Genomic DNA, 27,070 nt, shown 5'->3' with positions numbered 1-27,070 from the left:
TTCTGAGAATATGCCAGGCAGTACAATTCCTTTGTGCAGCGTTAGTGAATAATATAGATTAAAAAAAAAATCACTAGCGATCGAGTTTCTTCAAGGACTGTACTTTAAAACTGTAAATTACCATACAAATAACAAGGCTGTAAATTGGTATGTAATGAATTGCCCCAGTTATACTTTTATAATTTACTTTTAATATGCCTCCATTCAAGCAATTTAGAAGTAAAACTTAGTCATTAGTGTATTAAAGATGGCATAGATTCTTGAGTATTCTCAGATTAATTCATTAGAATCGATTCTGTTTCTGACATCAGAAGGCAGAAGCTAAATAGGGAAATGTATTGATGACAATGCTTTTAAGTATTTTTTATTTGGAAGGCATGAGGATCTTTTTGAGGTTTTTCCTCACTAGTTGAAATATCTGTTCAGACTGCTACTGTATAATCTAGACTACCGTTCTGAACATACAAAAAAGTCTAAAGGTTTGAAGGGTAATAAAGTGACATTAGATACATTTCACGTGGTCAAAACAGCCCCACCACTGGCCCAGATCACCTATTTCCCCTCACTCTCACGCCTTACTGCAAAATCTCATTTCAACATCAACCGTCCATCCTGTTGGCCACCACGTTCCTCAAACGTTACTCCTGCTCAAACTCTGGGAGTCCTGAGTACGAGCACTGGGCAACCACTGCAACTCACTCAGGCCCTTCTCTGGTTTATCCTTTTTCTCACCCAGCATCACCACGAGCCCCCTGGCTTCCCCATTCTACAGCGTCCTCTGGGACTGCTGTCAGTAAACTCCATTGAATCAAAAACCTCCCCCTGGCCTCTCCTCTTGTTCTATGAGATCGGGGTATGTGCCACATATTAAATAGTGTTTGTGGGCCAAGTGTGTTTTGAAAAAGCCAGGTGACGTGTCTTAGAGACTTCATTTGGGCCATGTGCTCTGAATCCCGAGGAGGGAAGAGCCTGAGCTTCCCCACATACACTGGACCCAAAACCTTTCTTAAAGAAACATCTTCAGGAAAATGCTGTCTTAGCTGAAATTCGGCTTTGTACTGAAGGTGACACATCTCCACCACCCTCAAACATAAATGGCTTCTTCTCCAGCTCCCTCTATCTGGAGGCCAAAGGGCTTGGTGGGTACTCTCTAACTTAGCCTTCAAGAACTTCACCAGCTCTACTGAGCCATGCCCTTGATGTTCATCACCTACTAACTTCCAAGACCCTTCTTCCTCTTCTTTAATCACTTTGGTGCCTGATGTAACAATTTTCCTCTTACTCTTTCACGAACAGTCATTCAGGGCAAACCCAGTATTCACACTCACAAGCCAGCTAACAGTACCAACAACAATGACACTGATGATCACTAATGTGTCATTCTTGAATATCTACTATAAACTAAGTATCTTAACGCTTGACATGCATTATCTCATTTAATCTCTCCAAGTATCTCCTCCCTGGCTGATGCTGCCGTGCCCTACTCCTTCATCATGCCCTTCCACGCGTTGCCTTGCACGGCTGCTCCTGGTCATGCAGACATCATCATTCTCTGCTGAAGCTGCCTATCTGCCGGACATTCCTACAGTGTGCTTACTGCAGGGTGGACCCCACAACTGGGGATAGTTTGTACGTAGCTTAGAGCAAGGGTGGCACTGGCTGAATTTGCTGGCAGGTTTATAAAACACATTTATAACCATTTGAGAGGTCATCTTTGGCTGCAGCCTTCTTCCCAACGATCTGAGGCCATCGAGCAACATGCCCTCTCTCCTAGACACAGCTTCAAACGTTTGCTGTCATTTCTTGCTCCTCAGTAGTCCTTTCTCTGTGTGCCCAGCATATATTCTGTAAAATCACAAGCTGATAAGATGTTAAAATCAGAAGGGGCCATCCCAACCCCTCCCCCCCAACCTTACCGATAAAGAACTGAGGCCTGGAGAAGCCCCCGTAAACTGACATTATCCTCAGAAATTGCCAAAAGATTAGATAAAGATAACAGAATTTGCTTATTCCTTTTCAAAAAGGGATTTATTTTTGTTGAATATATCCTTGATGACTTCTTATCTGCCAGGTTGTCATGATTTTAGATCCAAGTCTGTTAGTAAACATTCTGCGCACCTGTATTTCTCTTAATCACTCACTAATTGAGAAGCCGATGTGCTGTCAGAGGGAAATAGGGCCGACTGCTTTCCATAGCAGCACAATGAGGTTCTTTCTGTTTGGTGGGACATTTGGTTCAGATTTCCTTTGCACCAGATGGTTGTCCCCCAAAGGCCCCAAAGCTCCTGGGATCATTAGGATTCCAGATGTGTTTGCTACTGTTGATCTGGGGTGATGTGACCGCACTCTCCTCCTGCCAAGTATGTATTCAGCTGTTAGACTGAATTCAGAAATGTTCATTGGCATGCTTCTAATATATTTGATAGTTTTCATTTTTAATTTTGATCCTCCAAATAGGCATTATCCAGGAAAGATATTTAGGGTATATTGATACAGTAGTCAAAAACCTCACCGTATGAAGAGTGTATTCTAGGACCATACTGGTGAACATCTGAGACCATCTAATTCCAGGCCGCAGAGTTCCAAGGCGTCTCCTTTCTTAATGCATTGAACTTGTTCTGAATCCAATTATACTCTCCATTTTGCAAAATAACTCATTTCGTGTATTTGACAGTAGAATGTACTTTGATATTGGGGGAAAAAAGTGTTTTTACTTTAATGTACTCCAGATTGGAGACCCTTATTAAGGCCGGTCTGCTTTATTTCCCAGCTGTGCTAATTAAAAGCACTAATTATTGCCATGTCAGTATCTCAGGATCATCTTTTGATGCATGAAAGTTGGAGGGAATTAAAAAAAAACTGACTGATTTTGGGAATCATGTGAGAAAATATTCTTTAAATTTTTTTTTTAAAGTTTTTATGTCAATTCATTTGATTTGGTTCCTACTTCTTTAGTCTCAAATCTGTTCTGGATTTCTGCCATGTGGAAAATAGTTGCCAGAATCCCCTTCCTTTATATAGCAGTTAATGTAATTAATGCTGAAAGGGGGCTTACCTCACTCCTGATGTTAATAGGCTTCTCAAAAGCAGTTTTCGTATCTAATACTTGTAACTTGTGAAGGAATTAATAAACCAGATTCCCATGATCCTCCCTGCCATCTAAAGTCAGGGATTCTCTAAGACCTTATGGTCACTTTCCTAATTCATAAATCAACCCATTTCTTGCTCTCATGAGAAAAAATCCATGTGTGCTTGGGCTGGAAGTAAGCTATTTACTTTTCTAGGCAGAGGGTGGGAGAATGGAAGAAAGATTATCTTTCTAGCTGGAAGGCAATCCTTTCCCAGAGGTACAGATAATCTCTTTGAAGAGTTTCTAGACTCCAGAACAATTAAACTCTAAAAAAAGAATTATTAGGTCATGTAAATTGAAGGAACAGTCATACTGGGAAATAAGATTTCTATTCACAATTTTACTGGTGCAAAATTTTGTGTTATGTGAATTATTTACAGCATAGTTTTCTCTGTGGCAGGTTTATTCTGATTTAGATCCTCTGGGACTGCAAACACATAACTTATTTACTCCCTTCAGTGTACCTTTGCTTGAGAGAAGAGATTATTTGGTGGCAAGCTGTTTCAGTGGAGTCAGACTATGTAATAGGATAGAAAAAAACAAAAAGCTCGGAGAAAACAAAACAGTAGAGAAGCTCCTTCCTAAACAAAATATAGATAAATGAAATTGAGTTTATTTTATTAAAATAAGACCAATGAAAATGTTGGTGGGCTGTGTAAGGAAACTGAAAATAGCCGCAGGGCCTTCTACCTTCAGAGTTAATAGCCTTCTGATTTTTGAGAAGGGGAGCATTGTAACTTAGCAGGTAGTAAACTATTCCATTCTGCCACTAATGTAATCATCTCAAAAACCTTGAACAGTCAATGCTTAGCCGAAGTCTATTTCAGATATTTGAGTTGCTGGCAAACTGCCCCAAAATACTCATCTCTTAATGATTTTTTTAAAATCACTTCTCTTAGGCTACGGATGAAAACAACAAACTCTGGGGATGAAATATAGAAGCAATTATAGGAAGAGAAAGTACCTAATAGTATGCAAAATGTGCGAGAACTGAGTCATATGTAAGATTTTTTAACTTCTTTGCTCTTAATTTCTGGTTCCTGGAATCCCTTCTTCGTAACTGACTCACAGTCTATTTTGAACAAACCTGGCAGTACTACACCCCTTTCACGATAGATTAAAATTCATACCGAAAAGTCAGAGAATGATGGGATAATCAGGTAGTAACTGACTGAGGAGCCTCGCACCCATGCAACCCTGTGCGAAACACTAAGCATATGGCTTTCAGGTTGAGGCTGACCTAAACTCTCCACGTTTTGTAGTTATGTTTCCTAATGTTGTGTTTGGAAAAATGAACTTATTAGAAATACCTAGATCGCAGTTCAGGAGAGATGCTTGATCTTGTTCTTTATTTAAAATATCGATTTTTTTTCCACTTCTAAGACTTCTCTAGATTTTTTATTTATTTTTTATTTTTTTTAAGATTTTACTTATTTATTTGACAGAGAGCGAGTGAGAGAGCACAAGCAGGGGGAATGGCAGGCAGAGGGAGAGGAAGAAGCAGGGTCCCCGCTGAGCAAAGAGCGGGATGCGGGGCTCTATCCCAGGACCCTGGAATCATGACTCTAGCCGAAGGCAGACGCTTAACTGACTAAGCCACCCAGGTGCCCCTTCTCTAGATTTTTTATAATGAATTGTATCATTTTTAAGTAATTCCTTTATTGTCTTTTCTCTAAAAAGAGTTTGGAGCTATATTTTCAGCTTGAATTTAGTTTCTTCTCCTCCTTTTGTTTACAATGTCCAGCTCATTTTGTTTCAGAGTTTATATTCACTTCTTAACTTTAAGAAGATTCTTGCCAGGCACCTGAATCATAGGCCTAGAAGGGACATGAGTATATCCTTTACCTTTAGGCAGAGCCACCCAAAGAAGATGCTACCCAAAGAGTATTTCTTATAGCTCTAGAGAAAATTGCACAATGTCCACCTGCATGTCATTTGACATTTAAATGCTTCTGATCTGTCTAACCAAAGCCTTCACACTTCAAATCCAGTCTGTTTGCCTTGTTTTGTACTCAGTGCAGATAACTGACCATTTCCTTATAAAAAGCTATTACCCTCAAAGTATATATTCAATTGCCATCTGGTTTTTCTTCAAGAAAATGAGTAACAGTCCCATTTACCTCTCTTCATTGGTCTTATTTTCCAACACTTGAATCATTTTGCCATCTTCGTGGTTGTTTTCTAAATAATTTCCAAGTTCTTCAGTCTTTGAATATGGACTCCCAGAGTTCAGAACAATACTAAATTGGGATTATCTGACAGTTCTTTCACATCATTCTCTCATTCTATGTGTATTTACTTTTATATTGCTTTTTAAGTATCTTATTATTAAAAACATATTTTTGGTCCAGATTTAGATTTGTTTTTAATGCAGCTGTTTAGTAGACATTTTGTAGAGGAGACAATGTACTGAGTCTATACGAAGTAGACATTTTAATGCAATACTGATACATAAGATTTCTCTAAGAAACATTTATAGAAATTATAACCATAGCTTAAAAAAGTTTTATTGTATTTCTATTTAATTTTTTCTAATATTTTTCCTCTACTTAATCTTGAATGAATTTTCCAATTCTATGTTTTTCCAGCAAGTTTCTAGCCAAAAAAAAAACAAAAAAGAGAAAGAAAGAGAATCAGAAATTAGCTGCATAATACCAATACAATAACTATGCCAATTTAGTTTGGCATCAGTGTGATTATGAACATATTTAGAGCCTTAAGAAATATCTTGGGCTATTTCTGCATGAATTATATTTGAATCTCAGGTCTATTGTTTTCCTTTTTTTGGGGGGGGGAAGCAGCCTGAAAATGATTAAAATATATGCAAGTATGCAATTTGTAGTTCATTAATTTGATTAATACCTCTGAAGGTTTAGGCCTCCTGAAATGGTAACCTTGTCTGGCATATTCAGTATTGGTCTTTGGGAAGTTTAACAAGGTACTGCCCTGGCATGTGTATTTTCATTTATCCTGGGAGAGAACCAGGTCCATGGAGAAACCAGACAATGGACATAATGATTGAGGCCCATAGGACTTAAAGAAAATCTTCATGGGGAGCCTTGACACTCCCTGTTCCCTGTTTCCCAATGACACAAAATGAACCTGTCATGGATTAATTGTAGAGAGTATTATCTCTGCACGTGTCCAGAGAAACTCAAGAACACTAAACTAGAATTGAGGACTAGAGGGGGGTACACATGCATTCAAGATCATCAATAATTCTATGCTGAAAGACACATGAGACTATAGCCTCAAAATTCATATATATATATATATACACACACACACATACCTATATATGTGTTTATATGTATGTATTTTTATAGTAACGCTTTACATCCGGTCCTTTTCCAATCATTAGAACATTCATCCCTCCATTTCCTAGATATGGACAAAACTGTTCTGTTTGCATTAATATAGATAGATAGATAGATTTATAGATATTGATGCTAGATAATTTTTACATTATGAAGATAATAGAAAAATATTAAAATTTTAGGAAATTGGAAACAAAAGGAAAGCATCCATAATCCCACTACAGTAAAATAATAAGAATTGCTTCATGTATTGACTTGTCTGTCCTTCTGTACACATTTGAAATACAATTTTATATTATGATTTCTTTTATTTAACATAACAATGGGTAACATTTCTTCATACCATGGAAAATGCTTAAAAGGCACCATGTGCACAGTGGCTATGCTGTTCTTTACTTGATCATTTTCTCATTAAACACTAGGTTGCTTCCAGTGTGTTGTAATTATGAATAATGTTAAGATGGCTTTGTGCACACCAATTTATGAATTATTTATTAGGATAAATGATCTAAAATGAAATAAATAAAAGTATTGAGCATCTTAAAGCTGTTAAAATATAAGAGCTTTCAGAAAACATTTAAAAATTAAAATACAAGGAGCAGTCTATGAGGATACTAATTTTACAAAACCCTTGCCTGCCAGCACTGAATATTGTCATTTAAAAAATTAGTTCTGTTTATTATTATGAATATCATTTTCTCTTAAAACATAAATATTCTAATCAAACACCATTATTGATAATCCTATCCCTTTATATGGGGAAAAGAGAAATACATATCATTTAAAATATATTGGTAAGGCATTTTCCTCTTAGGTTTTCAATAAGCAGCTTGCATTACTTAAGAAGTGTGGTGATAAACCAGTATGCTGTTTTTTTGTTTTGTTTTGTTTTAATTTTATTTTATTATGTTATGTTAATCACCATACAGTACATCATTAGTTTTTGATGTAGTGATCCACGATTCATTGTTTTCGTGTAACACCCAGTGCTCCATGCAGTACGTGCCCTCCTTAATACCCATCACCAGGCTATGCTGTTTTAAGTTATAACCCACCTCAGTAGCCTTTGAGGCAGATTTTCCATAGCATCAAGGGCTAAAGTCTAACTGATTTGGAGGAGAGTTATATAAACTGTTGTGTTCTGAGCCGTCACCCTCCAGCCTTGCTCAGCATCTGTACTGCAAGGTGAAGTCCTGTTAATTATCACATCAAACTCTTACGGCCTTCCGTACATAGACTGTTCAGTGGTTTTAGCTGGGGAACAAGGTGTTGGTAAAAGAAGTGTTGAGTTCAGGAAAGAAATTACAAAGATTCTAAGCGAGCTTTTTCCTTTTCTTTTTTTCTTTTTTAAAGATTTTATTTATTTATTTATTTGACAGAGAGAGACACGGCGAGAGAGGGAACACAAGCAAGGGGAGTGGGAGAGGGAGAAGCAGGCTCCCCGCTGAGCAGGGAGCCCAATGCGGGGCTCAATCCCAGGACCCTGGGACCATGACCTGAGCCGAAGGCAGACGCTTAACGACTGAGCCACCCAGGCGCCCCTCCTTTTCTTTTTAATTGGCTTCCCCATTCCTGGCCTTGAGGCCTCATCCTTGCTATTTGCCACAAAGTCCAGAGATGTATGTAGGAGCATGCACTTACAGGCGCGCGCGCACGCGCACACACACACACACACACAGAGAAGAAATTGTTGCAGATATATATTTGGGTATGTATGCATGGGAGTTTCCTGGAAGAACTCACAAGAAACTGTTGGTGGTGGTTCCTGGAGACTGTTGGTGATGGTTGTGGAACTAGGGACAGATTTTCTTTCTTCCCCTCAAAAATCAATTTAGTTAAAAAAACAATTACGCCCATGCATGTTCTGAAAAGATATTCTTCTGTTTTCTTTAAGAAACGAAGCATATGTGACCAATATAAATGGAACTGGCACTTTTGTATGGCTATAGAGTAAATAGTAGCAGGATGGAGTGACTTTAGCAGATGTGTAAGTAATGGACTGCTCAGATTCATTTTCCTTTATGCACTTGGGTGCTTCACGCTTACTCTCGTTAGGTTAAAATACTCCACGAGAAACAGAAGGGAGGTTTAGGGACCAAGCGGAGGCATTAACAAGCATAGCATACATGAGACGAAGCCTTGTCATCAATCTCCCCATCCGCACGTCCCCAGCCGGTCTCTCTCTTCCGCAGCGCCAGTGATTTGTGGCAATCAGCCAGAGCAGGTACAAGACCTGAACTTCCATTCTCTTGATAAATGTCATTTGGAACCCCCACAGGGGACCTTGGGATACATTGAAAATAAGGTGACAAAAGCAGTGACCTGTATGTGTTTACTTTAAGACATACTTCTGGTTTTGAGCAGAACTGAGTAGTAATATGTCTACATGTAAACGTAAAACCATGGTTGATCATCCATTCTTTTAATAAGTATCTATTGTCACTTGGCTACGTAACTACTACTATGGCTGGACTAGTATGCTAGCATGTAAGGCACTGAAATTTGGTGAATAAGTCAGGACACGGTCCCTTTTGCTCCAGAGCTTATAGTCTAGGAGCATCTAAATTATAAATAATGAGCAATAGAAAGTCTTTGTTTTTCCAGGAAGTATGTGTTTTTGTACTTTTCTGCTCCCTCCCCTTTTTTAAATTTCCTTGAAATGGAGATTTTTTTCCCCCAATTAATTTTTAATCATTGCTTTGTGAAAAAGTATCATCTTCTAATCTTTATTTTCCCACAACAAATACTTAAAAACAGCAATAGATTTTACACCATCTGGGAAGAAAGTGAACAGTGATGGTTTTAAGAATGAATTCCATTCTTTTTTTCAAACAGGCTAATAAGGCAGAAATAAGCCCTCAAATTAAAAAGAATAAATCTCGAGTAAAATTTTCAAATAACATTTTATTAATAACTCATGTATAGTATTTACAACTTAAGTCACTCGACTTTAAGTATGTATATATTTGGAAGCATTCTGGTTTAGTGATGAAAAGCCTGGGCTTGCTAGCTGCGTTTTCCTTTTACAAGTTACCTTATTTTGGCATCTGTAAAATGGGCGAAATGATAATAATACCTTTCTCACAGGGATGTTGGGAGTACAAAGTGAGTTAGTTAATGTGAAGCACTAGAACAGTATGCTTTTCCCTCTTGGCTTGAGGTGTAGTCTTTTGCCCTAGAAGGTTGCACTTGTGTTTCACCCTCTGAAGTTTTCCAGCACGTGCTTTTCTGGCCTGGGCCAGTGATGGGTCCCTTGCAGCAGTCCTTCATAGGCCCCAGACAGGTTCGAGGAGACATGTGCTCCAGGGCCAGGGATTGGAAATGAGGGAGCAGGCGGGAGGGCTGACCCTTCAAGACTGCCACTGAGCTGAGGAGAGGTTGGGGTGAGGGCAAGGAAACGCAAAGCTTTCCTACCATTTTTAGGTTGCCCACCCCCCTTTTTTAATTCAACCTTCATTTGGTCACTATAAACCTTTGTTTTCCAGAGTTTTAACAAATTTGGTTCTGACAGTTCCTGCTTGCTTTTTGATGTGTCTGCCCAAGGACAGGCGCTTGGAGGTGCCTACTCTGCCATTTTCCGATGTCACCTCCCTGGATAAGACTTCAAAGGTTGACTTGTCCATACTTCCCCTCCTCCCAAGAAGGGACAGCAAGAGTGCCCAGAGGTTGTTCAGAGGGCTCACTGAGTAATGAGATAATAAATATGCTGGCCCATTGTAAACACTCCATAAAAATATGATTAGTAATTATTTGCTGACATGTAGTGTGACTTTAAATTCTAGGTCTAGGGAAAACTTCAGTAGTGGATTGCAGTGACATTTGGTTCCTTGTTTAGGACAGCTAAAAGTAGCATCATTCAAGTCCTCAGTAACAGTCCTATATGCCTTTAAAGATCTGGAATGTCTGTTTGATCCCTGACCAAGCTCTGGATCCACAATTAGGCTTCATGAATATTTTATGCTCCCTATACGGAATGATAAAATACAAACTCAAGCCACTTAAGGATTGTCTAGAGCCCACTGAAAAAATAAGTAGAAAAAAATATGGAGACAGAAAGAAAAGATACATGTAAGCTGCATATGGAAAATACATGCCAGGGGGAAACAGCTAATGCAGGATCTTCTTGGAACACTCATAGGCTCACGTTATTATTCTGCTTACTTCCCAGAAGTTACTTCCCTCAAGTGTTCTGGCTGGGATCAGAACCTACACCTCTTAAAGCTGAAATTCAGTACTTAGTAAAACTATCCACTTCTCCACGTGTTATATAGATGTTTTTCATTCCCTGAAAATTTTCCCACTTATTTCTCCATGGGCCTAATGACTTACCCACTGAATACCAAAGACATGTTGGATAAAGAATCATTGTCAAGATGTATGATTAACTTGGCTAAATGCTAACACAGTTTCGCAATGAAAACCTTCCATCTCTGCCATTCAAAACTTTGTAAAAGATGTATTCATGGTGTTTTTGCTTATGCAAAAAATACATTTCATAATTGTCAGGTGTTGTTTTTAACATGTGTTTCATATCAGATACAAGAAAGGTCAAATGAGATCTTAAAAAAAAAATGTTGGCTGGATCTGCTATAAGTGAGTCTTCCAGCACATCTGGGAACCTCTGTAAAAAATTAACTCAACATTCTGGACTCTTGGGATGGCCAGATTATTAATTGGTTTTGCAGAAGCACTCTGTGAAAGCCAAGGCATATAAGAAATATTTTTAGACCTATAGACCATTAAATACTGTATAGTTAGCCCACTGCATGAGAAAAACAGCAGGTAGTTAGATGGAGGTGTCTAGTTCCATTCGCAGAGGGAAAAAGAAACCATGCATTTGTTGGCAATTGCATTTGACAATTTAGACTCTAGCTAAAGTGTTATTGGAAGATTGAATATCAGACTTTTTTATTAAAAGAAAATTAAACATTAAGAATTATAACAAAGAGCAAATTATAATCACATTGGCCTTGAATCTGACATAGCTCCTGTATAGGAAAACAGTAGGAACATTTTTTCCTAGGACCTCACATAAAATCCAGATCCAGATTTCTGTTTCTTCCCCCTCTTGTCAAATACCTTTTTGGAGGCAAGCTCAAAGAGAAAAATACTAGGGAATATTGTCATTTGCACTGAAAGATACTCAAGACATTTCTCTTTTCCCCATAATGCCTAGGAGTAGGTGTTTGTTCATGATTTAACTTAGGCCTGGACGTCATCCCTTATGTTACCCTTGTATGGTACAACGACCCTGAAATCGCCATACTTAGTTTCTTCCCTGTACCCAGTGGATAAATACGACTTAATCCATGTGACTTCTTTTTGGCAGAAGTTGGTTTAAGCATGACAGAGATTCCTGAGAAGTTTAGAACTATGCTGGGTCTCCAGTCTCCTCTCCCCTCGCATGGGGTCCTGGCACTGTTTTTTTTTTTTTTTTTTTTAAGTTTCTCATTGCAATATGTAGCCTTGATTGAGAACCACTGGAAAGCAATGTGTCTTAAGGAGGGGAAAGAAAAATCTAGTTGTGGACTAGACACGGACTAGTCATGGACAAATCCAAATGATGTATTGAATTGAGCCTGAACCTATGCACAGTTTTGAAGATGATTCTTCCCAGCCACCTGTGGTGTATAGTCATAGATAATAGTCTGCAAGAGGAATAGAGCCAATCATTATTAACTTTTTCCAGTGAATGTATTTGGTAGCACCGTACAGCCTAAGCAGTTTTCTACATCTTTATGCAAAGAAAAATAAATCGTTTGAATGGAATGTCAGGAGCTAAATAGCAGGCCAGGTCCCAGCCTTACCGTGAGGCAGGCCTGCAGTTTCTTCCACTGCTATGCATTTCTGGAAGCATCAACTACTGAGTTAACCCCACTGTCAATCACTTCAGGACTCCAACTCCAGAAATTCAGGAGGGTTAAAACCCTAGAAGAAATGAAGACATGTGTTAAACCAGCACATTTTGGCATAATGATTATCTCCTTTAATTTCTAAGAGCTTAAATTGAGGGGGGGCTTACAGACTTCATTTTTAATTGTTTAGAGATTAATAATTCAATCATTTAGCACATGTTTCCTGAATGCCTACTGTGTGCAAGCAACCCTCTGGAGGCATGAAATTTATAAGAGACCATGAAAAATGAATGAGACAATTGTATATTAAGTGTCACGGGGAAATAAAAAGCAGAAAGGGAAAGACATTTCCATTTTAAGCAGGGTGTCAGGAAGGGCTTGACAAATGCCTGGAGGATGACATTGGAGCAAATACCTGGAGGGGGTGAGAATTATGCAGATATCTGAGCAAAGAAAGTTCTAGCCTGAGTGCTCAGCAAGCACAATGCCTGGAAAGAAGTCTTTTTTAGCTGGTACTATTTAGTATATAGATAATTCAATTAACAGAGCAAACTTTTTCCATCAAAAGATTCTATCTCTTCTGGCCTCCAATCTGTCATGATTCTCCTATTAACATGTTTGATTGTATGACCATGGCTAATAACTCTTATCAATTATTGAGCCCTACAGGGAGCTAAGCCTAGGCCTAATCCTAAACCTAACTTTAACTTTGCCAATTTTTCCAGTAAGGAGACTAAGGCTAACAGAGATTATGTAACCTTCCCAGGGTCACTCACAGAGCCAAGTCTGGGGCTGCCATATTTTATTACAGGTCTATCTGACTCCAAAGCCCATGCTCTAAACAGCCATATCTAATTATTTCTATCAACTTTGATCTAAAATAAATGCAAGGAAGCTTCCCTTAAGCACAGTGGAGGTATTGCAAACAACATGAATAACTTCTGGCTATCTGTGTGACCTTCTGTAAGTCACTTTACCCCTTTCAGAATTTGTTTTCCCATCCATTAAATAAGGAGGCTAAACTAAGTCATGTGTTAAATCCATTCTACCCACAAAATACTATTATTCTGTGATACATTAACTAACGCTGGCCCCTGTACCATCTTTTGAATCCTACCAAACCAATGATGTAGTCAGTGAACATGCAGTGATTGCCTTTTCTGAGCCAGGCACAAGCTACAAATACCATGCCCCCAAATAATTTATATTTAAGAATTTAATTACATGCTTTGGTACAGATTATATAAAGGTTTGACCTGGATTCCAGTCAAACCAACTCTGTATGTCTTCTTTGTTTTGTGTTTTAACTTACAAATGAAGATGTGTGATTGTTGGTTCTGATGCTATTACTGAAAAGTAGCTAGGGTGGGCTCCCTTAAGGCTTCTAAAATGACCACATATTGGGGTGCATGGGTGGCTCAGTCAGTTAAGTATCTGGCTCTTGATTTCAGCTCAGGTCATGATCTCAGGGTCAAGGGATTGAGCCTGGCATGGGGCTCTACACTCAGTGGGGAGTCTGCTTGAGAGTCTTTCTCTCCCTCTCCCTCTGCCCCTCCCTACTGCTCCCTCTCTCTCTCAGTAATAAATAAATAAATCTTTAAAAAATAAAAAATAAAATGACCACATATAGCCTGACTCCCTACTCATGTCATCCTATTTATTGCCTCCATAGTGCTCATCTCAACTGCCAGCATTAGAAAACAAGTTTCATGAGGGCAGGGACACATCCATCTGGTTCCCGACTATTCCGCTCAGCATTGTCCCTGCCATTCAATGTTTTCCACAAATATTCATTCGATGAAATGTATAATTGAATTAATTTCAAAATTGAAGAGAAATCCAAGTTTTAAGGAACCAACATCAGTTCTCAACAGACATCTTGAAATGTGAAGACTTGGACTCTATCCCTTGATCAGTCACTCACTTAAGCTACATTACCCACTAGTCCTCAGTATCCTCCATCTATGAAGCAAGGAGGAAGGTGACGTAAGATCTCTTGCAGCTCCCCAAATCTCTGATCCTTTCAATTCTACTAACATCTGATTCAATAGAGGTTTAACTTGGACATCTTGATTTTATGTAGACCAGAGGTTGAAACTGAAACGCTTGTTGGGCCGGCTGGAAACATAAATAAGCAAAATGGGCTGGATGGTAAATTGTCTTAAGCAATTCACAGTCACAAAGGCCAAACCGAAAAATATAAAAAACCAACAAGAATGCAAGTGAAATAAAGCCTCCAAAAGAAGAACATTTGTCTACTTGCTTGGAATCACAACTTCTGCAGGGGCCAAGAATAGTCCCTATGCTCCATGTCATATGGATGTAATTAATGTTCAGCAACTGAACGAGGATAAATCATTAGTTCACCCAGAACTATAAGACGTAGGATCTCTGTTGAGATCCTTTGACGATTCTCTTGACAAGACTCTTGCTGTCCTTGTGTACACTGTCAGATTAGAGATACCAGATACACAGACTGTGGGATGTTTGTTGTAGTGAAACAGTGTGGATGGATTCTCATCCTGCCATGAGCAATGTGGAGGATTAGCCCAGAGGTAGAGGCTTGAGAACCACACGCCCCGCCCTGCTCCCCGCTGCCATCCACAACTGTGCAAGCATCACCACTAAGCACCCAAAGATGATATGGTCTGGGTCTGGTCTGGGTCGGAGATGAAGCAAGTGCTGCCAGAAGGACTGTAGGTACAGCACAGGAACCAGGGCCTACGTGTGCTCCACGATCTCACCACGTTGGCTGAGGCACAGTGCAGAGTGGTTTCTTTAGCTGCCGAGGACTGTGGACAGTCATGAGCACAGTTGACCATCCTTCCTGGTCCCCAAGTTCCAAAGCTCTGAAATATGTTGGACTCCTCCATCTTCCCTCATTTTTGGTCATCCCTCAAATCTTACAAAATCATTACAGCTGCCCTTCACAGCCATCTCGCCCTTTCCATTTTCACAGTGCCCTTGCTCGTCGTGCTCTCATCAATGTTTCTCTGACAAGGCAGCAGCCTCCTAATCTCCTCGGCTTTGGTCCTTTGTGACTCTGGTCTTTCATACAAACTGCCAAGGCTCTTGAATTCCCTCAGAGTAAGGGATTCATTGACATTCAAAGTCTTTCACCATCTGGCTTCTATCTAGTTTCCAGTCATTTCTCCCATGAGCCTTCTATTCCCAAGAGATTGTTCCACCAAGAGTTGCCTAACCATATGCCTTATTAAGTGTTGCTCCCACACCTTTGTTTGTATTGCCCCTCCCACCCTGGATGCTTTTCTACTGCCTGTCCACCAGTCCAAATGTTGCCAGTATTTTCCAAACCTGCTCAAGTCCTCCCTCTTCTTTAAAGCCTTGCTTGACAACTTTGCCCACACTATTGCTTCCTTTTTAAAACATGGACAAAATTTAATAGCTATACAACATTCTTCATCTTGGATTTAGAGGTACTTGATATGAGGTTCCATAGACATCTTTGTGGATGTCTATGTCTTACTCCCAAAATCAGAAAGTAGGGTCCTAGTGATCAATGCATTTCCATTGTACCCTTATAACAACCAGGATAGCCCCTTGGCCTTAAACAAAAGCTAAATAAATACTTGTTGGATATAATGAAGTCATCCAAGAGAAAAAAAATCAAGGAAGACTTTTCTTCCCTTGGATACACAGAACTGAATTTAAACTTAATGTTTGCGGGATGGCTTTACATCCTGTGATTGCATCTAGAGGATGTTTTCTAAAGCTTCACTAAAGCAGTTTAAGAAGCAAAATCTTATTTGCCTAGATATAAAGTGTTCTTGCTTACTTTTGAACATCATGTAACCTGAGATGGGAGAGAATCAACTTCCCTGGTTAAGAAGAAACAAGCATGTTGAGAGTTCCTATTGTATTTTAGGGAGAACTATGACTTTAGCAGCAAAGTATACTGCATACTTTAGTAGCATTCTGCTAAAATCATAAAAAGTCATACACAGATTATAAATAAGTCAAAAGTAAATCAGGGACAAATTCATATGTTCTGATTTATTTTTCCTATATCATCACCACAGGTGATTTTTAAATTATTTATATATGCATGTACATTTATTTATTGTGGATCAATGTTCTTTAAACCGGGATAAGATGGACTGAGGAAAGGGGACCATAGGCATTTCCTTTCTGGCAATCCTACAAATATTACAACTTGTCATTAACTGAAGGCATTTTATAGAATTAAGATTTGGCTCATTTCTCATGTCAGTGGAATCTCTAATGATTTATTCACAGGTTCATTTCCCAGAGCTTGTCCAAAATTTCTGAACATCTGACATCTCCCTAGATGAGTTATTCTGATGCACCCTACCTTCTAATATTAAACTACTTCTATCCTTGTTTCAAATGCCCTTATCTTTCTAATGTTCTAATGTTATAGTAACTTATGAAAGTACTTCTAGATCTCAAAACTCTAGGGAATAAGCATTCAGCAATGACCTTCTAGAAGTAATCCTCTTTCCTTCACCTTCACACTCTAAAACTTTCCATTCTATTAGGGAAGGAGATTTTCCCTCCTTTCCCTCCAGGGACATATTAGAAGTAAGTTGGAAGATAGTACCACTTCTATTAGAAAAATATTTTTTTTAAGATAACCTCCCCCAAAGGCCTGTAAGGTTTAAGTAAGTGAGACTAAGTTCCATTGACTTTGCTGAACTCACAACTTTAAAGGATCTCTTCCTAATCATCAGTTCCAAATTGCTCTGTATGCAAAACAGTGCAAGGGCTCATTCTGTTTTTCAGAATGTTTATGCTGTCATTAATTAAATAAACTTTAACAGCCTTCATTAAACTTTAATAAATCTAATTATGGTTGAAATTGTTGGTTGTGCTAATGGCATGTGGTTATGGAAAAAAAGTCATTAGTTAAAAACATTCTAAAGAAATTATAGATGAAGTGTCATGATGTCTGGTATTTGCCTCACAATATTCCAGCCTAATAAAGAGGGGAATAGATGAACTAAGATTGGTAAAATGGTAAAGTGTTGAAGACTGTTAAAAGCTGGATAATGGGTACATAAACGGTTATTATACTGTCTACTTTTGTGTGTGCTTGAAATTTTTACCTCAGTAAAGAGACTTAAAACCATTTCATGAGGAACAGAGGAAGGGAAGAGGCCTGCTAACCTGGAAATGAGAGGCTCAGGTGAGACAGAATAGCTACTCTCCAATATTTGAGGAATTATTTCTCAAGGAGAGCAGATCTGTTCTGTGCAACTCAAGAGCAAAGTTTCAAGGATCCAGATTTCAATTCAACTTGTAAAGAACTTTTAACAATTGGAGCAGTATTTTAGTGGAATATGTTATTCCTTTGAAGGAATTTATACTGAGGCCACTTAGTGAAGTTTGAGGGATTTTTGCATTGCTGGCTCAAAATGTCATCCAGGGAATGGTGCCGTTCCACACATTCTTTTTTTTTCCCTTGAGATTTATATTTTCATGATTTTCTTTTACCACAATTTAACTTTTGAAATCATGTTTCCTATCAATTAAAAACACATTACACTACCAGAAAATTCCATTAATAAAATGTAGACGACTTCCATTTTTATTTACCAAATTGTTTATGTGCCTATCTGATATATTCACAGATGGAGGAGGGTGACCAATCCCTAGATTTTTTTGTGTGTGGTAAGAACAATTACCATGAAATCTTCCCTATTAACAGATCTTTTCAGTGTACATTACAGTAATACTAACTTTAGGCCCAACATTGTTCAGCAGATCTCTAGAAATTAATCATCTTGTGTAACTGAAACTTTATACCCACTTCCTCAACTTCCTACTTCCCTAGCCCCTGGCAACCACCATTCTACTCTCTGATTTTGCATGTTTGACTATAGATTCCTCTTAGAAGTAGTATCATGCAGTATTTGTCCCTCTATGTTTGGCTTATTTCCCTTAGCATAGGTTTATCCACGTTGTTGCTGATGGTGGGATTGCCTTTTTTTTTTTTTTTTTTTAAGATTTTATTTATTTATTCATGAGAGACAGAGAGAGAGAGAGAGAGAGAAGCAGGCTCCCAAGGATCAGGGACCCAGATGCAGGACTCGATCCCAGAACCCTGGGATCCTGACCTGAGCCAAAGGCAGACCATCTGAGCCACCCAGGCACCCTGGATTTCCTGCTTTTTTAAGGCAGAATAATATTTCACTGTATGTGTATACCACATTTCCTTGATCCATTCATCTGTCTAGAGACATGTAGGTTGTTTCTCTCTCCTGGCTGTTGTGACTAATGCTGCAATGAACATAAGGGTGCAAATAATTCTCCGAGATCCCGATTTCTACATGTTCTTTGGTAGTAGCTCACAACAAGAGAAGGAGCTCATGCCAGATTGCAAACAGATGCACTGCTTCTTTCATCGGTAAAGACCTGCTATGGAGAGAAAAGGCCAGCTAAATATTGTATATATAATATGTATATGTATATGAAATCTATTTCATAGATTTCAGGGACTTTTCACAGTAATCAAATTATAGATACAAAATATCTATAAATGGAATGTCCTTCTTAACCCTAAGATTTATATTTCCCCAATTGAAACATACTGGAAAGCCACACATCACATTAGTATAAAGTTGCACCCCAAAAAAAGATCATTGCTGTTCCCTGGAAATTATTGTGAAGAATCTATTATTTGGATGTGCACTAGGCAGAGATGTTAGGTTGAATGCATTTTATATATATATATATATATATATATATATATATATATATAGCCTATGCATATGTGCTATTTTAAAAATATAGATTCTGTTATTATTATAAAATAAGAACTCATTTTACTTGTTTCAAGTTTTTGTTCAAGTTCTCTTTAGTTAACATATAGTGTGGTATTAGTTTCAGAAGAATTTATTTTAAAGTGCCACTGAATTAAAAATAGCTCTCCCTTATGTATTTTCCCAAGCATATATACTGAAAGTACCATCTCTATTACGAAGAAGTCCAAAACACGTTTCATGTGATAAGGGTCCTTACGTTAATATATTGCTAATCCTACAAGGCCTCTGCGTACAGCTGTATAGTTTGCACACTGCAAAAAGCACGGGAGAAGGGAGCTAGTGGAAGCTGAGTTCCAGCCCCCAGGTGCTTATCTAGCCATGAGCCCTGGCGGTGAAACTGCGTCAGGTCAAGGGTCACCCACGATCCCAATTTGCCCAGGACGGCCATATGTGCTAGCTTCAGGCTTGGACTCTTGCCTATAGAACTGTAGGTTGGAAACAGCTGAAACAGTGAATCCATTTTCACATCACTTCTTTTCTCCTTATGTTTTCAAGGCGAAAGAACCATGTAATCATGCCAGCATCCTGACCAAGCCTGACCCAAGAACCTTCTGGACTAATGATGATTCAGGTATTATTGGAAAAATACACTCTGGCCCTGTGATGTACAAGAAGCATTCTGTAGTAAAGCCCTACACAAAGGCAAGGTTTGGGGGGAAATTGTGTTTTGCTTGTTTGTTTCTTTGTTTATACCTAGTCCAACACTTGACTATACTTCATATATATAATTGATATATATGTGTGTATATATATGTACATTATATATGTGTATATATATGTGTATATATATACATATATATCTGTATATGTATATATATATATATGTATATATAATACAAGTCCCTTTGTTTTATTTTTTAGTATCTAAAGATATATATGATCAGGCATAGTTTTATGGAGTGTGAAATATCTTCAAGCATTGGGGGTAACAGAGGAATGAGTCTATTTCCTGGAGTGGAGGACAGAGGTAACAGATAAGGTGGGCAAATACACTGGCCCAAGTTTCTCTTCCAGAGGAAGAAGTGGATTCAAAAAACCCAGGGTGAGTCACACTTGAGAATACTTAGTGGAGGGCAGGCATGACTTCTATCTGAGGGTATAAACTTAGAATCAGAGGAATGTCACTTTCTGAGATCAGAGAGACTATGCTTCAGGATGTGTAATTAAAAATCACCCTCAGACAAAGAGTATGGTATGGAAATGGAAGACTTTTTTTTTTCCTTTTTCTTTTTTTTTTTCTTTTTCACAGTTGGGACACGAGGCCTAATTGCATGAGGTAAAAACCCACTAGAAATAAAAAGAGAAGGTTAAGCCAAAGGAGCTAAAATACCTAAGAGAGTGTTACTAGAGCTTTCACCTTTTCTAATTAAATAAGATCTAATTCAATAAAGAACAGTAGTAGAGTAGTAGAGATGATACCCCATATTTGTATCAGGCCTCACAGCTTTATGAAGCGCATTCACAAGAATGTAATTTATGTGTTTTCGGCAACCCTGTGAAACAGGAGGGGCAGCCTATCCACACCGTCCCTGTGTGAGAGATAAAATCAGACCCTGAAAGAGGTTGGCTGACAGATCCAAAGCTCATGACCAGAAAATACCAGAGCTGGGAGTAGGTCGGAGAGCCTGCTGGCCCAGTTCTATAACATGCTTCCTTAGAAGAAGAAGCTGTCTTGTGAGAACCAACGTGGGCTAAGTCCCTGCTTTAATCTTGCCTTTGTAAAAGAGAGTCAGAGACTATGCGCGTTGGCAGAAGCTGGAGCGGGGCGAGGAAGGAAGTACAAAACCCTCTCGTGCCTTTTTTTTTCAAAGACCAGGTTTATAGTCTAAACTTACTATCAATTTTCTCTATCAAAAAAATTATTCTCTCTTGTTTTCTGCCTTTTGAACAGAGATGAAAAGCACGAAGTGAACTGGCCTATTTATGCCTTCATTTCGGGCCATTAGTGGTACAACCGCTGAAGAAACCAGCCCTCCCCTGGCTTGCACCACTATTAAGACCCATAGCACACATGTTGGGGAGAAGCTACATAGAGCAAAACATCCCAATTAAAAAATAAAAATGGTTCTTAAAATTATGTAGACTGGAATGGGAGGGAAATCTGTACAGAAAATAGTGTTCAGGCATTTTTGGAGCTGGAAAAATTATGTTACAAGAAAAACTAATGCAGGGGGCGCCTGGGTGGCTCAGTCCATTAAGTGTCTGCCTTCAGCTCAGGTCATGATCCCAGGGCCCTGGGATCGAGCCCCTCATTGTTCTCCCTGCTCAGCGGGGAGTCTGCTTCTCCCTCCCCCACCTCGTGCTCTCGCTCGCTCTCTCTCTCTCTTCTCTCAAATAAATAAATAAAATCTTTTAAAAAAGGAAAAGAAAAACTAATGCAGAACATGTAGAGAAATAACAATAGAAATACTTCAAATTGGGCGCCTGGGTGGCTCAGTCATTAAGCGTCTGCCTTCGGCTCAGGTCATGATCCTGGGGTCCTAGGATCGAGTCCCACATAGGGCTCCCTGCTCGGCGGGAAGCCTGCTTCTCCCTCTCCCACTCCCCCTGCTTGTGTTCCTGCTCTCGTTATCTCTCTGTCAAATAAATAAATAAAATCTTAAAAAAAAAAAAAAGAAATACTTCAAATCTACTCATTTAAAAAAAAAAAAATTAACTATTTTTGTGTTATCAGTGGGGTTGCAAAGATACCGGGTCCCCTCTGCAGTGACTCATCTAGCAAAGAGCTTCCCCAGTAACCAATTCCTAGACTAAGGTCTATGTCTAGTGATCTTGGGGGGAAAGGAAAGGGATTCATTGTTCAGTCAATTCCTGACACAGGGGTATTAAGATCTCTATCTATGGTGGTGGAATTATCTTTGGCTTCTTTTAATTCAGTCAATTTTTTTTAAAAGATTTTATTTATTTATTTGACAGAGAGAGAGAGAGACAGCGAGAGAGGGAACACAAGCAGGGGGAGTGAGAGAGGGAGAAGCAGGCCTCCTGCTGAGCAGGGAGCCTGATGTGGGGCTCGATCCCAGGACCCTGGGATCATGACCTGAGCCGAAGGCAGACGCTTAACCGACTGAGCCACCCAGGTGCCCCAATTCAGTCAATTCATATATTTCAAAGCTCTGATACTAAGCACATACATTTTTATAAGTTATAGTTTTCTGACAAATGGATCACGTCCCACTTTATCTCTGGTAAAAGGCTTTGTTTGAAGTCTGTTTTTTTCTGATATTAATACAATCAAGCCAGCCTTCTCATGCCTACTCTTCACATGGTATATCTTTTCTACCTATTTACTTTCAGCTTATCTGTCTGTGTCTTACAGTTAAAGTGCTTCTCATATAGACCTCTTATAGTTAGGTTTCCTTTTAAATCCTATCTGAAAATCTGTGGGGTTTTTTTATTATTATTTGGAATGTTTATGTCTATACCTATATATAGATATATAATGGGATATTATTCAGTCATAAAAAAAGAATATGTATACCACATCCTTTTTATCCATCCATCTATGGATGGACACTTAGGTTGCTTCTATATTTTGGTTATCATAAATAATGCTGCAATAAACATAGGAGTGTATATATCTTTTCAAGTTAGAGTTTTTGTTTTCTTTGGGTAAATATCCAGTAGTGGAATTACTGAATCAAATGGTATTTCTATTTTTAATTTTTTGAGGAATCTTCATACTGTTTTCCAGGGTAACTGCCCCAGTTTGCAATCCCACCAATAGTGCAAGAGAGTTCCTTTTTCTCCACATCCTCGCCAACACTCATTATTTCTTGTGTTTTGATTTCACTCTGACAGGTGTAAGGTGATTGTGGCTTTGATTCGCATTTTCACATGATGATTACTGATTGTCTGTTGGCCATCTCTATGTCTTCTTTAGAAAAATGTCTATTCAATTTCTCTGCCCATTTTTAAATCAGATCATTTGGTTTTTTGGTGTTGAGTTGTGTAAGTCCTCTATATATTTTGGATATTAACCTTTTATCAGATATGTCATTTCAAATATCTTCTCCCACTTAGTAGTTTGCCTTTTTGTTTTGTTGATGGTTTCCTATGCTGTGCAAAAGCTTTTTATTTTGGTGTAGTCCTAATATTTATTTTTGCTTTTGTTTCCCTTGCCTCAGGAGACATAGATAGACAATGTTGCTAAGGCTGATGTCCAAGAGATTCTGCCTACATTTTCTTTAAGGAGTTTTATGGTTTCAGATCTCACGTTTAGCTTCCATAGGTTCCATACAGATTTTAGGATTATTTGCTCTAGTTCTGTGAAAAATACTATTGGTATTTTGACAGGGACTGCATTGGGTCTAAAGATTGCTTGGTGTAGGATGGACATTTTGATGATATTAATTCTTCTAATCCATAAGCACAAAATATCTGTATATAATATGTCATCTTCCACTGGTTGCTTTAATCTTTTTAATCTTTGGTTTTTGTCAGTTTGACTATGATGTGTCTTAACTAGAATCTGTGTTCTTTAAGATGTAGACCCCTCAGGTTTAGGAATTTAAACATCCTTCTAGTCTATTAGTAGTTTTCTTAGAACTTGAATCTGAAGGATGCAATTATTTCTGCTGTGGTTTCTACACTGCCCCGTGTCCTTTGTTTTTCAGCATATCAGCAATCCAACTAAAACTTTTCCTAAATGCCTTCAATTCTATTAAGTGTAAACACAAGCTAAAGCAACTTCATAGCCATCCTTTTGCAACATGCAAACATGTGAGCCTATAAATGGATCCTTTACAAAGGCAATGTTCTAGTCACAGTATGAATTTTGTTATGGGCAACTTTTATCAACTCCTGAAATAATTGTGATAAAATTATTCCATCATTTCCTACAGCAAATGTATTTCAGCAAATGGCATATTTCCATTCAAAGCTAACCATCATCAGAGTATTTTACTTATTTGACCTCATGTATAGTCTCTTGATACACAGTTTAAGTAGAGTTAAATATTAGGGGTAATTAGTCCACACTGATAGAAAGAGATGCTAAATTTTTTTTGAAATAAAAGCTTACTGAGGGTTTGTGCGCCCTGAAATCTGGTGAGACTGTCTAGATATTTCATACTCACTGTTTTTTTGCGTGACCATCAGAGGACAGGACTGGCTTGCTCAGTTGCCATGAACAGGTATGGTAGCTGGAGAAACAAAAGTAATTTTTAAAAAAAGTTGTGTTTTTTTTAACATAATATAGAAGTAACATTTCATCATAGGAAAGAAATGGAAAATAGAGAAAGGAAGAAAATTAATCGGCCATAATCCTACCACCCACACTTGTTTTCATTGGACTGGACTCCCGCGCATTCCCAGCATCTGTCCTGACAATGAGCAAACAGGCTACACAAGTTTAGACTCTTTCCTATTTTCTTTGTTTTTAGGCTTTGAAACCTGAGTTGTTTGTTTTTGCACACCTTTGTTTTTCGACTGCTGGTCCTTCAGTGGCCTGTAACATTCTCTTAAATTAGAATTTCCAGGTAGGATGAGTTTCTCCACACTTTCAAAATGTGTGTTTTTCCCAGTACTCGTACTAGCTACACAGATAATGCGCTTTGCTTAGAGGAAGTCAGATAATGAAGTGGTTAAACAAGGTTTCTTTTGCAAAGGCATGATTTTAACTGGGCACTTGATGTGCCAGGTAGGAAAATGGAACCCTCTGATGTTCCCTCTGGGCTTTGATTTAAAGTCACCTTTTCACAAGAAAATGTAATTCTACCCTTGGGATTTTCAGAAGGTCTATATTTCTTTCAAGCAAAAATTAAAGTGCAAGAATCATTATTGCGCAATTTTTTTCCAGAGGAAAGAAGAAGTGATTTTTCTCTTCTGTTTTTCAGGATTACACATTGTTTCTTTATATTTTCTAATGAATCATCACATTTTAAAATTCAGCCCAAATTTCTGGGGCTGTAGAAATCACTATAAAGTGGTATATTCATATTTATTCAGAAGCAGTAATAGCTTATGTACCAAATGTAGAAACAAAATGATTCATAGTTTAAAAACATATGGACTACAGAGATATTTCAGTATTTCAGAGAATACGTAAAATTAGATCATTGAATTAATATAAGGAGAGGGAGGACTTCATTATATAGATTTTAAAAAGTGAAGAAACATAATTTCTAGACTTTTTTTCTTAAAAAGCAAAATGCTCTCATATTTATATCTAGAAAATAGTTGCTTCATCCCTCAAAGTATGGCATTATCTCACAAAAAAGAAACATGTGACACAAGCTGAACAGGATCTGCTTACATGGAAACTTTCCATCTGGTACATGCTGGCCAGTGTAGACTTTGCCTCTTGCCATTGAAGATAAACCATTTAGTAAGAATCTATGGATAGGTGAAAATCTTTTAAGTGGACTAACCTCATTTACTCAGGTTCCAACTACAGAAAGGTAGCTATCTCAGTAGTAAGGTCATCTTACCCAGAGTGAGGAATCCCAGAGTTCACCTAGCTTTTGACTGCCCCTATTTCTCCAACTCAAGCTTTTCAAAATCAGACTTGGTATTAATTTCCTCCGTCATAGATCAGATAGCCATAATCATCCTCGGTTTCCTGAACCACACATTTCTTTCAGTCAACTGGACCCAAGCACCCTAGAGCTGACCAGCAAGCCATTTGGCCAGGCTTGCCAGTGAACATGTGTGGAGCAACAGGAAATGGCTCAGCTGTTCACCTTCCACTGTGGCTGGTGCCGTGGACTCCTAAGAAGGGCCGCCTGAGTTGGCCACCAACTTCAGTGCTTTTTACCCGTGTGACTTGGACAAACCGTTTCACCCTTCTGTACTTCCCATTCTTTCACCTGCAAAAAACGGAATATTTATAATAGATTGCAGAGTTTTGTGATGGTTAAAGGAAAGAATGCAGGTAAATGTACTCAGAACTATGTCCAGCATATAGCTTGGGGTCAACTTATGTTAGCTCTTCTTACTTGTAGAAAGAATTATGTCATTTATACAAATCTGAGCACAGATAGTCCTGCTCTATTTAGGGCTTATGAACCATGGCTGAAAGAATACATTTTATTTTGTTATTTTGTTATTTATTGCTGTTACTATCTCTTATTTTACCGGACCTATAGCTTGTGTTTTTTATTTTCCTCTCTGAACCACAAAGCTCATTATTCACTGTCGACTGTTATCTGGTTCCCCAGACACAAGTCTGATAAGTTTCCTGAAAATAGACATATGGCTGGACATAAAATCCTCAAGCTGGAAAGAACCTTAGACATGGACTAGTCATTTAGATAAAATATCACCTTCTTCAGCAAGGATCTGTAAAGCAAGACACTTTGTTTTTACATGACTTTAACCTTTTACAATGGTTTAGAGGGTTCCAAGTTTAAGGACGAGTTATTTATTCCAGTGAGTAGCAGAGTATCATTTCAGAACTCCTCTGTTTAAAGATAGAGTCATGCTCATCTAGCATTTAAGGTACGTTTGACGGCAAAAGTTTGTCCAATCTGATCCTCCTGATCGTCCTGCTGTCAAGTGTGTGCATATGTGATTGCAGACTCAGTTCAGCTCAGCACAGAGAAGCCCCCTCCCTCTCCCTCGGACCGTGGAAGTGACGAGTTTAGCTTTCTGAAGCTTTACAGTTGGGAGCAAAATCTGTTTCTGCCTTTGTTGAACTCACACTTGTTCTTCCTCTGTGTGATGACCAAAATTACTTGTTATTGCTGCTGTTTTACCCAAGGCTGACCTAACAGTGTTTCACAATGGCTGAATTTTCTGATCCCCAGAACTCTTTTTAAATGTTTGCGCACAGTATTTCCTTGTGCCCATTTTACCCAGATCAGTCATTTCATGTCTAAGATCTTTGATTTTTTGTAGTATTAAAGGGCATTTTATTATGGCTAAAATGGTACCAGAAAATTTTCTCACTTAAAAAAATGCAAGGAAAGTAGATTAAATTGAACTTCATAGTTTCCCCAAAGTTATCTTTCTCACATTTTAATG

General features: G+C 38.4%; 1 protein-coding gene across 1 annotated transcript in view; it reads left to right on the top strand.

Moving 5' to 3' along the window:
• SGK1 (serum/glucocorticoid regulated kinase 1) overlaps positions 1 to 27,070 on the top strand; it is a 108,915-nt gene that overhangs the window by 57,666 nt on the left and 24,179 nt on the right. Inside the window, exon 3 of the mRNA XM_034990711.1 lies at positions 19,604 to 19,679. Within this exon, the coding sequence (XP_034846602.1) occupies positions 19,604 to 19,679 (76 nt within the window). The remainder of the gene's footprint in view (positions 1 to 19,603; positions 19,680 to 27,070) is intronic.

Source organism: Mirounga leonina, unplaced genomic scaffold, assembly GCF_011800145.1.
Source record: "Mirounga leonina isolate KUSES-001 unplaced genomic scaffold, KU_Mleo_1.0 Mir_53, whole genome shotgun sequence".
Classification (NCBI taxonomy): domain Eukaryota; kingdom Metazoa; phylum Chordata; class Mammalia; order Carnivora; family Phocidae; genus Mirounga; species Mirounga leonina.
This window is presented reverse-complemented; position numbering and strand designations above follow the sequence as displayed.